At 38.3% G+C, this 14,113-nt stretch overlaps 1 protein-coding gene across 1 annotated transcript in view; it reads right to left on the bottom strand.

The window, feature by feature from the left end:
- The window catches only part of UBR5 (ubiquitin protein ligase E3 component n-recognin 5), an 86,628-nt gene that overhangs the window by 17,664 nt on the left and 54,851 nt on the right, over window positions 1–14,113 (bottom strand). Inside the window, exons 22-39 of the mRNA XM_061447993.1 lie at window positions 13,307–13,433; window positions 11,879–12,030; window positions 11,389–11,484; window positions 10,831–10,954; window positions 10,404–10,501; window positions 9,375–9,523; window positions 8,855–8,946; window positions 7,796–7,942; window positions 7,582–7,700; window positions 7,375–7,501; window positions 7,145–7,274; window positions 6,760–6,920; window positions 5,967–6,206; window positions 5,661–5,784; window positions 4,813–4,924; window positions 2,436–2,567; window positions 1,282–1,543; window positions 676–940 (exon numbers count right to left, since the gene is read on the bottom strand). Of these exons, the coding sequence (XP_061303977.1) occupies window positions 676–940; window positions 1,282–1,543; window positions 2,436–2,567; window positions 4,813–4,924; window positions 5,661–5,784; window positions 5,967–6,206; window positions 6,760–6,920; window positions 7,145–7,274; window positions 7,375–7,501; window positions 7,582–7,700; window positions 7,796–7,942; window positions 8,855–8,946; window positions 9,375–9,523; window positions 10,404–10,501; window positions 10,831–10,954; window positions 11,389–11,484; window positions 11,879–12,030; window positions 13,307–13,433 (2,657 nt within the window). The remainder of the gene's footprint in view (window positions 1–675; window positions 941–1,281; window positions 1,544–2,435; window positions 2,568–4,812; window positions 4,925–5,660; window positions 5,785–5,966; window positions 6,207–6,759; window positions 6,921–7,144; window positions 7,275–7,374; window positions 7,502–7,581; window positions 7,701–7,795; window positions 7,943–8,854; window positions 8,947–9,374; window positions 9,524–10,403; window positions 10,502–10,830; window positions 10,955–11,388; window positions 11,485–11,878; window positions 12,031–13,306; window positions 13,434–14,113) is intronic.

Below are 14,113 nucleotides of genomic sequence, written 5' to 3'. Positions count from 1 at the left end.
ATATTAAAAAGAATAGGGTGAAGGTTTTCAAGTACAGATCACCAGTATCTCCAGAACAGTCAATCCTGACTTTATTATCACTCAGATACCAGTCAGACTAAGCTAAGAAAAAAAGTATGTATAAGAAATATGAACAATTTAATGGAATTAGTAACTACAGCTACTGCAGCATACACTACCTCTCATATAACAGAGAGGTAGTAATATAGAGGTAATATATTAGAGAAGTAAAATAGAGAGGCTGATAGAGCTGGGATAGTTTAGACTCAAGAAATAAACTCAGAAGGATCTTACCAGTGTGTGTAAATAGCTCATAAAAAGGCATAAAGTATACAGAGACAACCTCTTCCCAGTGAATGGACAAGAGGCAATAAGCACAAACTTAAATACCTGAAATGTCCATTTAAACTTTAGCAAAAAACTTTTACTCTAAGAGTTGTCAAACAACAGGCTGCTCAGAGCACTTGTGGAGTCTCCATCCTGGGAGGTATTCAAAACCTAACTGAACATAGCTCCTGAGCAGCCTTCTGTTGACCCTGCAGGGAATTTAGACTAGACTATCTTCAGAGGTCACGCTCAACAACTCTATGATTTTACAAAAAAAAAAAAAAAAAAAAAAAGAATAAAGTCAGCTGTAGTGGAATTGTTTCTCTGCAGAGATCTGGATGTTCTTACCTGCAAGTTAACTGCATCTTGGTAAGTCAGCTTCACTGCAGCTGGGATCTGGGAGTACACTAAATGATTGTACTTGGGAATCAGACCCATCAGGTCAGATATCTGCCGTATCACAATACTGTATGCTCTTGCTAAGCTGCTTGCAGATGTTAAATAGCTGCTTGCATTACTGGCTTCAAGGGCTGCAGCTGCTGCTGCAGCACTCGTACTGATGGTACCACTTCGACGCAGGTTTGATGGATCAATGTAAATCAAGCCCGCTGAACTTGCTAAACAGAAAAGAAGGTATGACATTAATGAATTCATCTACCCTTTGTTACATATTTTCTGTATTGACTTTTATCATGAACATTTCTAGAAATAAACTGGTAAATATTACTGACATCACAACTGTAACTAGCACAAAATTACTGGCTACAGTAAGCATACTCATATCTTGAGAACTACAACAGATAATTCCTTTTTTTACATTCAAAACCAGAACTGGAACAGTCAAGATAGGTCAGCACTGTCCTTCTATAACAAAAAGACTTCATCCTTATGAGAACAAATGAACACAGAGGAGGGGGCAAGGCCAGAGACAACCGACATGCATTTTATTCAGACTTGCCTGCTGGGGCTGACGTACTAGAAGGAGCAGTGCTAGTAGTTCTCTGGTTTTGGGTATTACGTACAGCCCACTGCATGGAACGGGGAGCCTGGGCAGCACCACTGGCATGTGAGCTATTTGTGGTTCGTTCCAGAGGCTCATCAAGCATGAAGGTCTCCTGTTCTATGTCATCACTCTGACTGCTGCTGCTATCGGAGTCGCTGGAATCATTAGACTGAGAGTCGTCTTCAGAAAAAAATGCTGGAACACTGCTAGCTCCTGTGAGGAAAACAAGCAATAAATGTTAACTGACAACTGCACATTTGTGCCTGTATGATGTCAGTGCTCTAAAACTTTTCCAAGAGAAAAAATTACACATACTAAAAAGGCTCAATTACCACTATTGAAAATCTTTATTAAATTATCCTTGCAACACGCTGCTAACTTTCCACAAGTTTCATGAAAAAGCAGTAAAATTAATTACATTTCAGAAGATAAACTAAGAAATAATTTAATTCAAAAGTTCTTCACTGATTGTGCCCCTAGGCAATGAATTCTAAAAATATGCTTCCAAACTGGACAGTAGAGCACTGGCATTCAAAATGGCTTAAAATGATTGGTCAGGTTTTCTGTTTTGTTTTAAACTGTATCTAACTTCTATACCAAAAAATGAGTGAAAACATTTCATTTAATGAGAAAGCAGAGAAATCTCTTGTAACACATGCAGAAGCTCTGTAAGAGCAAACAAAATTAGGATGCATCTTGGTGCATCTCCTTGTCTAAAAGTCTGTGTAGTACAATTACGGGCAAAGGGAAAGCAATGGAAAAGCAGGAAATGTGAGGAAATGGGGGGGTGGGGCTGCTAGGTGGTGGTGGGGTGCGAAAGAAGCTGGGTAAAGAGAAAAAAAAAAATACAAGAAAGGGAAAAAATAAGATTATAAGGGAAAGGTACATGTGAAAATGTCATAACCAGGTAATTCTCGCTCTGTCCAGTCCAGCTGTGAAGTAATTTCTCTAGTGTACCTCTGGAGTGCTGGATGCAGTCTAGATCCAAAGGGACAAATTCTGCCCTTGTGAAAGCCATACTAAATCACTAACACATTTATTTTTTCTGTACAACTTGATATCTGAATTTGAAGAGCTAGATCATACACAAGATGATGTGGCATACCTGCTTCTGACCCAGCAGTAGCTGCAGTGACAACACTTCTGCGCCCACTAGCATTGTCCTGATTACTGTGGTTACTCTCACTGTCACTTTCTGTTTCAGCAGCAGCTAGCAAATCCAACTCCATATCACTGCCTATAAAAACAATACACAAAACATCTCATGTTTAGAATGTGGAAAAAAATAGCATGACTGTAGTGATTCATATAAGACATCTTAAACCCAGAGCCTCTTACTATAGCAGAAGTTAATGGATACCCAAGGGAGATGTCATAAAAGCAATGCAAACATACAGCAACACATGGAGTATATTTTCTTATTTTCCAGCAGTTTGCAGCCCCTGGCCCTCTCACACCATACTGCACATACACATTCAACACACACACTGAAAATGAAGACTTTAAAGACTCAGAACAAGTCACTGAAGCCAAAGACTCTGCAACTCTTCATGCACATGTATTAGCACAATTAACCATATAAGGTTTCAAATTAATATTTAAGGAATACCTGAAAACTTTAAAAAAATGTAATAAAAAAATACAGGTTCTATTCAAGTTTAACTTTTGAGAATCAAATGTCCTGAATACTCAGCAAGTGAACAGACAGATTTTCTGTACTGTAAATGTATTGACTGAAAACACAAAGCACAGTCAGAAAGAGATGATGATAATTTTTTTTAAAAACATAGTTTTGAGCCATCTAATCCCCAACTAACTAAATACAAGTCATATTAATTGCAAGAACTTTCATACACAGGGGATTCATTTTATTCAAAATACTGAACCATAATTTATTACTTTCTGATTGGTTTGTAAACTAGCTCACCATAATTCAGATCCCTTTTGAAAACACATCTACCATTAACCACTATTCTATCATTGACCATGCAAGAGCTGGGCTACTTTCGAAGCCTTGGGTGAGATGGTTTAGTGTGAGGTGCCCCTGCCCATGGCAGGGGGGTTGGAACTAGATGATCTTAAGGTCCTTTCCAACCCTAACTATTCTATGATTCTATAGGTTATGTCTGTATTTTACAGTAGCAAATACAAAATGAAAAATAAATATTGTTAACCAGGAACATAACATTTGTTTTGTTGTTTTGTTTTTTTTTATCCTTTGGCACCTTAGTATTTTCTCCTCCAGCAGAAAGAGAAAACTGAATGTATTAATGTGCCTACTACAAGCTGTCACTCTCCTTATCTCCTTTTGTAAGATGTTTTGAGACCCCACTTGCAACACTGTGTGCAATTTTTGTGTCCTCAACGTAAGAGGGACATGGAGCTGTTGGAGCAAGTCCAGAGGAGGGCCTTGAGAATGATACAGGGGCTGAAGCACCTCCCATAAGAAGGCAGACTGAGAGAGCTGGGGCTGTTCAGTCTGGAGAAGAGAAGCTGCAAGGAGACCTCACAGCAATCTTTCAGTAGCTGAAGGGGGCCTACAGGGATGCTGGAGAGGGACGCTTCATCAGGGACTGTAGGAACAGGACAAGAGGTAACAGGTTTACACAAACAGAGAAAGTTCAGTATAGAAATGTCCTGGGTTCAGCAGTAGCAGTCATTTTTCTCCTCCTTGGTAGCTGGGGCAGTGCAGTGTTTTGACTTTCGGCTCGGGAACAGAGCTGATAGAGATGTTTTGGTTTGGCCAAGGACTTTGTGAGCCTCATGCTCTGCCAGGGAGGAGGGGAAGCCGGGAGGAAGCAGAGACAGGACACCTGACCCAAACTGACCAAAGAGCTATTCCATACCACAGCATGTCATGCCCAGGATGTAACTGGGAGTTAGCTGGAAGGGCTGGCAGACTGCAGGGTTGGAGGAGGTATCGGTCGGAGTTTGGTCGGGCTTGGGGGGCGAGTTATCGGTCAGCGGGTGGTGAGGTGTTGTATTCTGTTTCCTTGTTATTTCCTTTATCATTGTTATTATTGGTAGTAGCAGTAGTGATTTGTGTTACACCTTAGTTACTAAACTGTTCTTATCTCAACCCGTGGGAGTTGCATTCTTTTGATTCTCCTCTCCGTCCCTCCGAGAGCAGGGGGAGGGCAAGAAAGGGGGGGAAGTGAGCGAACGAATTACCTGACTGGGTTTAAACCACGACAAGAAATAAGGAAGAAGTTCTTTATTGTGAGGGTGTCTAGGTACTAGAGCAGAGCCTTGGGTGACATGGTCTGGAGTGTGGTATCCTGCCCGTGGCAGGGGGGTGGAACTAGATGATCTTAAGGTCCTTTCCAACCCAAACCATTCTATGATTCTATGACGTATAATCTGAAACCTTTGGATTCTCTACTTGTGCAAGTCTCCCATGTCATTATCACTGGTGACTTCAAAGATACCTTTTATTTATGATGCACAGATTGCTTACCCAAGCAGTAATGTGCTATACATACCATCTTCATCATGCTCATCATGCTGTCCTTCTGCTTCAGCATTTTCTTCACCGTGCTCTTCCTGTTCATCATGATGGTCTTCTTCACCAGCTACCCCCTCAACCACCTCAACCTGGAAAGAGCATTGTAATTTTATACTAGAATATCTTCCGTATCAGACATAATCTACATATTTTCAAAAACTCAGAGCAAAATTTATATTAAAAACAGAAGAAAACAAAAAACCCCTCACATCCAAGAAAGATGAGCTCACAATTGAATTGACATGAACAGAAAATGAACTTATAGCCACACAAAACTTGTCTACATTTGTACAGGCCACAGTTTTGGGGGGAAAAAAAAAATCAGGCACATAAATAAAACACAGCACTGGACATTAGATTTTAATTTTGAAAGGGTAAAACTGACTGTAAAACCTAGAATTAGTTTCTAAATACTGAAGAGCTACCATCTTCATAAAAGACCCTGTAGTTCTCTAATAGAACCTAAGAAATAGCAACCATGCATGAAAGACTTAGAAGTTTTTAACAGGGAGTTGTAATATAGCACAAGTTTATATATAAAAGGAAATAACAGATGTATTAATTAGTATTCTAAATCATACTGTAACTGTCAAATGCAAGACACGGTATACTCTAAAATGACTAAATATTGATGAATACAAAACAAGTTACAAACCTCTACTAAAACAATATGCTTACGGCACAGTAGGGCTACTTCAAGTGCTACTCTATCTTTTGCAAATCGGGGTTCCTGATGCATGTGTTTCTGGTTCAGACATTAAAGTATGTGCTAATGCATTAGGTGTGTGCTGAGAAAAAAAAAAATACAAAAAAAAGAAAACCAACCTCTTCCACGTCTGCTGAAACAATATCATCTTGTTCTTCATCCCTGCCACGAACTGGCTGTGACTGGCTGATTCGTCTTTGCTGCGGATTCCTTATGATGTAGGATGACTGAGATTGACTAGAACTTTAAAAACAAAACAAAAGTAGGTTGGACCCTTGGCTGTCATTATGTACCTAAAATTACTGTAGAAATATGTCAGTAGGAAAATACTTCCAAAACGTTTGGCCAGAATAAAAAGCCTCAGAACAAAACCACCTTTAGCAAGTCTTTAAAAAGAACAAATAGTGAGCTTCAGTGAATTTTACCTGCTAGACTGGTCAGATGACGGTCTGGGTGGCAGAGGCTCCACAGAAAACAGTTCTTCACTTCCCTGCATGGCATCTATACTAGTGCTAGCAAGTGTAAAGGGTGCTGTAGGACGTGCAATTCCCATCCTAACTGGAATAATTAGAGATTCTGCTACATTGCACAACTCTTCAACAGCATAAGGCAATAATGCCTGGAATACACGTTTACATTTTCCAATTGGCTGTGGAATAAAATTGCTAGGGGAAAAAAAACAGAGAAAAATAAAGGTTAAATAACTTTTTAACACACACACCCCCCACCAAAAAAAAGTATTATGGTAATATAATAATATCAATTTTAATTTTTTCCCTCCAGAAAGTCAAGACAATTATTTTTAACAGATACATACATTTGCATTTATAGCAACTATGCACAGCTATTCCAGTCAGCTAAAAACATCCTTCAATAATTCAAGACTAAGGCTGAATACCGAAATCTATTACTGACAATCACAGACTGTAGTTCTAAGTTAAAACTCCCTTCTTCCAAAAATCCTAACATTTTAAACAGAAAGGTTCAGTATGAACATGTAAGTTTAACAAGTTTTGTATTAAAAAGCTACATGACATATCATTAGCTAACATGCAGGCTTGAGGTTTGCAACTTTCCGCATTATGCTGCCTACAGACCACAAATTAAGATGTTTCTGCCTACTGTTGATTTTTATCAACTAATTTAATAAAAGAATAAATGTTGAAAAAATAAACCCACCACAGCCAATGCTCACAGGCATCCCACCACTTCACTTACTTTTTCTTTTTGGAGGAAGCCATTTCCACGCTAAGAATGACAAACACTCTTGCCACAGAACGCAGGAATCTCATTGTAACAGCAATAGCTTCTTCTCTGCGCCCTGGCGTATACTTGTTTTGTAATTCCTTTACCAGAGTACCCAGTAAAGTATCTAAGAGCTGTAGAAACAGGTCATTACAACCCAATATAGTGACATGTAATTCAGAAGCATAAAACAAGACACATTAAGATTTAAAGGGAGATCACAGTTGTAGCACTAGAAATTTACAAAAATACAACCAACAAGTCATTTTCAAATTATTCTCCAAGAATATCACCAGAGATAATCTATAGTTTCATATTATTCAGAAAATCTATGTAAAATATGGCTAAAAGTGCTTACCAAAATGTCTGCTGTGCATTTGACAATGAGGCAGTGAGTAAAACAGTCCAAGCGAATAGTTCCACTTTGTTGGTTAAGGTAAACTTGTTCTTCAGGCAGAAGATGACCTATCCTACTGCTTGCACTAAGACTTGGAAAGAATAAAAAGAAAGGGAATGAATTTTATATAAGTCAGCAGGTCTCCAATATCACATCAAACTTTACATTGACAACTATATCTAAATACACACGGGTCTTTGTTTTCCTGGGAGCCAAACATGATCATGGACTTCAGTGCATTCCAGTCCTGCAAAACACGTTCCAAAGCAAGCTGAGCAAAGCGAGGAGGCTCTAAATCATGATCAGGCATATCAGAATCTAAGGAGACAAAAAAGCAACTTAAGAAAGAGGTACTGAAACATGGGATTTGCCATTTATTACACTGAAACAGCTCTTACCTTCAGGATTTGCAGTTTTACGATTACGATCTTCCCTAATTCTAGGTGGTCTGTACTGGCAGTGTTCCACAGTTTGTCTGGCAACTGTCTGTACTAAAAACAGCAGCAGATGCTCTCCCCTATAATGAAAAATTGATTAGTGGAGATATGATATACCACATATTCAAAAATAATAACAATTATTCTACCCTGGGCATTGCAAATATGAACTTGCCTGCTATTTGGCATGGTAACAAGATTTGTGGTAGTAAGCAGGCGGTAAAGGAGATCAAGGCGAGCAGACTTCTGTCCAGCAATTAGTGTTTTACACTTGCACTTTTCCCAGCAATCACAGTAGGCTGTTGGAGATGTTCGTTTGAGTCTACAAGAAATAGAAAAGGTGAGCTGCAACACTTCTCAGTAACGTACCAAACATTCTCTACACAGGCAAAGGGTCTTAGTGTGCACATTAACATTCCTGGTAAGAGTTTTTTGTTTATTGCAGCAGCAAGATGTCAAAACCTAGCTAAAAAGAGAAATGTAGTTTGTGTGTGGCAACACCTGGTATCTGCTGTTCTTGTTTCCTACACCCATTTCTTTTCATAGCACCTAACTGAAACTCATCCAAGACCATTTATCCTTCCCCAAAATAGCCTTCCAGCCAAGGAAGCTGCCAATCTTCATGACATGCAGTAAAAGCTCAGTAACTGCTACAACACTAAGAATTGTAACAACACTGTTATAACTGTATCTGTTAGCTTATTATAGCTAGGATATTAATGCCGTAACATTTACACCCTCTAACAGTGCCACAGAACCTCTGCAGCTTCAAAGCTTTCGCCAGGCTGATCAGAGACTTCTTGACTGTTCCTCTGACTGCCTACTCACTTTTCCCTTTATTACAGTTGATCTAGGCATTTAATAGGCTACACTTTTCTAAAAGTTTACAAAAATGATCTGTCATCAGGATTCACTGCCTTCAGATAACTGCTAGAGACATCCAAAATTAAAAAATTTATTATTTAGATATATTATTCTCAGAATATAAAACACTTTGAGAATTAGAATTACACACTCTAAATTCTACAAAGTGAAAAGTAGAAGACAGCTTCAGATTACTCTTCCCATTCTAACTCATAAAACAAATCTTGCAGAGCAGAAGAAAGGTATTTTAAATATTTTATTAATTTTCTGTTCTCAAATATCTGAACACTTCAAGGAAAAAAAATTAACTATCAGTAAACAAACCCACAAAATACTGATTTCATTATAAGAAAGAGAATACAATACTTACTTGCAGTCATGGCCTTTGTGACAGACCCTTGCACATTCTGTGCAACAACAAAGCGATTCCAATAGGCCACATGTTCGGCATTCAAATATATCCTAAAAAAAGCATTACCAAAAACGTTACACAGTTTTCTCCCTGCAGCACTTGCAATCTCACAGTATTCCAGGTTACAGTGAAAAAAGCACTTGCTCGAACTCATGCCTTCACTTAGAATTAAGTTAATTCCAGAAAGTGAAACTTCATTGTTAGTTTGAATATTCAGTGTTTGCAAAAAGCTGTTTCCATGAAATTGCCAAAGTTAGCCAGAGGGGAAAGAGCCACACTCACAAAGAGCCATACTCTGACCAACACAGCCAGCTTTAAGAGTACAAAGCAATTAGAGGAGGCAATGATCATACCAGACTAAACAATGCAACTTTAATAATTTGAAGATTAGATTAGTAGACTAACACAATCCATGATTGAAACACCTTCCTATTTACTTAAGGAAAAAAAAAAAACACAACACAACAAAAAGCCTCACCTGGTTAATATGTTCTGCACCAGTCCATGTAAAACTGCATGTGTCATTACAACACAAAACATACAAAGGAGAGTCATCTGGATTTGTACCAGAAGGACAAACCATTCCCATAAACACATCATCTTCTTTTTCGCTGGAAGTTGCTTCAGCTAAAAGAACAATCAAATGCCAGTGTTAAAAACCACCCCCAAAATAACAACACCCCACCAACAGAACCAATACTGTACAAACACCTACCATTACAAAATCCCCTACAGAATTAGACTTTTGAATAAAGTCTCTGTCACAATTGCTTGAGAAAGCTTTCTGCTCATCACGTTACAGGTATTTCTTACAGATGCTGCTTCAAAATCCTGACTGAAAAATACAACCACCAACTCTGCCCCACTTTTAAATTCACTGACATTCTAACCAAGTCAGTGGACCACTATTTTGAAGGATTAAAAAGTAATTCACGGGCAATATTCTTATAAGGAATACCCACAGTCCTGTAAGGCCTTGTCACACCGCAGCTCTAATCTGCTGAAGTCTCTTGTTGAGTTCAACTTCATATATTTTCTCTTAAACAATTAGATAGCAACATTGAAAGAGAGTCACAAAATGTGTTTATACAGAAGTCTTTTCAAGAACACGATCTAGCTTGGCACAGTGCTTTATCATATTGTTTTTTTTCCAATTCAAAGAGAAGTTCCAGGTGATACCTCTGAGCTACTGAAAAGCAGTACCATAACCCACTGATGTCTGTAAATCAATGAAATGCTGAAAAGACTAGGAAGAGCACAAAAGCAGTAATATTCATAGAAATCTATTGTAATATACTCACTGCAAAAGAGGAAGATACTCCTTAAGAGGCACATTTCCAAAACATAAAGCAATATGCAGTGTTTTGGAAAGAGATGTTCACCACCATTACCCGCTGCTCAAACACATGTAATTCCACACTCAAAAAAGCACTGTTAATAATGAATCTGCACACATGCAGAACTTTAGAAGGAAACCACAGGCTAGTAATTACTGAAACTGGTGTACCTTTAGCAATTTTCTGTGCAGTTTCTAGAATTGTAATTGCAGCAGGATATGCCCGGCCACTAACTGCTGACATAAATGGTGTCATGCCTCTTGCATCCCTAGGGATAAGAACAGCAGACAAGTTAAAACACACTGAATTTTTTTGTTCTAACAAGAAAGGTAGGAAATAAACTATGAAAAATTAGCACTGCTAATCTTGTGCAAACAGAAAAACCACAGAGTGAATAAGCACTCTTTTATGTGTTTTATTTTTGTGAAATAGACCTATTGTTAAGGGATGGTAGGCCACAAATACAGCCAATAGTCTAACATTCTCCAATTTAACTAATGCACCTTTAAATAACCTTTTCTAAAAGGCTTCTATGTAATAAATTTCATGTGGTATAACATTACAAAGGATATTGAGAATTCATATGAAAATCCTTACTTAGCTGACAGCAATTCTCGAAGATAAGGTTGTAAAACAACACTATCACATAGTAATTTCAGTATGAAATGAGCATTTGCCTTCCGATCCTTTGATTCCACTACAGATGGCTCGGTAGAAGGACCTGTAATGAGAAAAAAGAAAAGTTGCAGAGAAACAGTTTTTCCTCAAAAATGACTACTTATTAAAAACAAACAATTCAATGTTTCACTGGGGTAATTAATCAGTAGCCTGACTAGTCAATGGTTTGCCAGTTTCAGCAACATTTCACTGAAGTAAATTTCAGTTCCAAATCACATTCTGAAATACAGACAGTAATTCCAGTTCCATACTGATTACCATATTTTTACATGTTTTCCATTCCCAAGGTAAAAATAATTTTTACATAAAACACAGCCTGGTGCTTCATTTACTTTCTGCACACTTGTGAAATTCTGCTTCAATCCAATCTTGCTCTGATAAGAGGCATTTTCATATGCAGGAAGTCTGTGCAGGCAAAAACAGCTTTTGAGATAATTTTCCTTCCAAAGCATAGTCAGAGAAGCAGTATGTCCTCACCTGGTATCGTGGAGGTGCTAGGTCCTTGGCCGGTGCCAGTCGCTGCTGTGGTAAGAGATCCCACAGCGGGGGCCAGGATAAAATCAATGTCACCATCTTTTAGTAAACAGAACAGCAGGATGTATATCAATACATAAAAACATCCCTAACAACATGCTCTTTCTGCAATGTCTAGCACACTGCAGGCTTTCTGTATTTAACTGGCACTTCCTACAGATGGCCATATTCCTTGATTAGTAATGTAACTCAGTGTTACAAAACACACTTTGCAGAAGTTTGACACCAGCATTAGAAAGACACATACTGGACTAAAAACCAGTCGTTAAGTCTAAGTAAACTCTCAAAAGCTACCTCAGTGACTGCTTGCTACCTCAATGACATAAGGTATTTCAGTCTCAAGCTGAATTTAAGTGATTCATCTTAAAAGCCATAGTTGCCTTTATTAAATCTTTCATTCTACAGTCTTAATATAATACATGAGAACACTTACCTGGATCCATTGCCGGAGGATCTGGAACCCAGCTGGGAGGAGCTATTGGTGGAGAAACTGGGTCCTGGTGATCACTTGATGAAGCACCGGCTTCATGCCTGCCCAATCCAGCAGCTCTCAAAGATCTTCTCATCATTTCCCTTAATCTCAAACTAAATACAGAACAAAGGTATAAATGAAAATGAGACTGTATTTTTAATTAGAACATTTTAAACACAGAATTGCACATTGAAAAAGGAAACCAAACTCTTCTTATCTCCATTTTTTTTCAGCGTAAAGAATAATGAGAATAAAAAGCATAAGCTGAGGGGTATTATTACTTCTATTTGACATTAGTTTTACCCTAAACTCATTGCTAGGGTGTTATTGTGCAAGGATTGGCTCTTGCTGCTGCTGGGCTTTTTTTTAATCTCACTGCAAGAAGAGGTTAATGAAAGAATAAAAATGGGTCTTGAAAAAAAAAAATAAATCTGAAAGGAGTTACTTGTTTAAGGTTACTTAACGTGAAACACTACTTTACTGAGAACAGTCAATACAGTTTCGAGAAATGCTGCATCATCTTCCTAGAGGGAAAGGTAGTAGGAGTGAGGTAGAAGCCAAAGAACCCAGTATGATACAGAGATACAAACGTAAAGGTAGCTTTGGTTTTTGTTTTATTTTTTAATGCACTACCTCTTAAGAGTAATGTTTCCGACAGAACCCGAGGGGGAAGTTTCAATCCTCACACTTATCTCCCGTTATCAAAAATATCATGGGGGTAAGAACTGCAGCTTGAGAAGGATAACAACATCCTTTCATTTCAATTGCTTTGACTACACAGCTAACTGAAAAAAAAAATGTACTATGCCCTCCTCCAGAGTTCTCTGAACTAACTAGAACTCAGTACAGATAACCATCAAATTCCCTCACGGAGAGCACCACTCTATTTCCATCATGGAAAGAAGAACAACACACATTTCATCAGAAATTAGGATTCTGTCATGGTCAGGAACCTATCCTTTAGAGCCACCTAGATACAAAGGACTCCCACTACAATATAAATACTTAGGGTAAAAAGAATCAACTTAAGTTCTTTCCCACTGGTGTCATGTTGACTGCAGTATTCTTTGTCTGTGTAAGAGACCACCTCCCTCAAAATTCTCTTAAAAGCAAAAAAGCCTGGACACTATAACAGTACTTCCGCAATAAAATTTAATTCCCCTTAGTAAAGAGGACTAGAACTTATCCTCCCACCACTAGTTTTCACACCAGAAATGGCTTCAAAAAACCCACTAGAACTCTAGTTTGGTACTTGAAGAAGTGAAATCTGACTTGCAAGTAGCAACAGAGCCCATTGTCTAACTAGACTGAAGGAAAGAATCACTGAGATTGGTAATTAATATGGAAATCAGCATACAGAAAACAAGAATAAAGCATTAGTCAGTTTACCTTCTGCTGCTTGATGATCCTGCCCTATTTCCTGGCCCATTGCTTGATACCACAGAGATTGCATTTGCAATAGCTTCCACAGCTGAGAGCCTTTCCGCGAATGTGTTCCTTTCAGAGCGCTCTGCTTCTGAAAGATGAGAAAAAGCATTAGTGCCAGCATTTTACTTGGGAAAATTATAAGGAAGGACTAAAGTATGAAACATCACTAATCATAAAACCTTCCCTGCGTTATTTTTATTAATTTATATTTTTTAGAGGGACAGATTCATATATAAATTTTTATTTTGGACAAGCTTAACCATGATTCTCACTGGGTTTGGTTGCTAAAAGGCCATCAAGGAAGGAAACTGAAGGCATTCAAATTGCAGAATAAGCTTTTAGTTTTCAGTATCAGCAAGAGATAAAGACATCTCACATAGCTGATTCCAGACACTTCCTGAGTCAAGGCTTCAAAAGTATTGTCAACCAAAAAAATAACCGGAACACCGTAAAAATACCCTCCCCACACTTCACAATGAGCAGCTATGGACAACAATGCAAAGTCGTGAGTTTCTAAGATACTCTACTTACAAGCATGCTTAGGAAAACTGTGTTACGAGTATAATAAGGTAGCACACTCAGTTTACATAAGACAAAACGAGCATTTCTTCCAACATCTAAACCCTTAAGTACCATGATGTCTAAAAGTCCTCGACATAACATGGCTGAATTGTGCCAAGTGCTATACAGAATGTAAAAAATTGCCGAGTTACACAGTTACAGTACGACTTGAAGCAGCCACTGTGATCACACAGTACTTCTGGAGCC

Source organism: Pezoporus flaviventris, unplaced genomic scaffold, assembly GCF_033815535.1.
Source record: "Pezoporus flaviventris isolate CSIRO_AGI_PZ_B2104156 unplaced genomic scaffold, CSIRO_AGI_Pfla_v1 ptg000007l, whole genome shotgun sequence".
NCBI classification, from domain to species: Eukaryota; Metazoa; Chordata; class Aves; order Psittaciformes; family Psittacidae; genus Pezoporus; species Pezoporus flaviventris.
The sequence above is the reverse complement of the archived record's forward strand: the minus strand, read 5'-3'. Positions and strand labels throughout refer to the sequence as shown.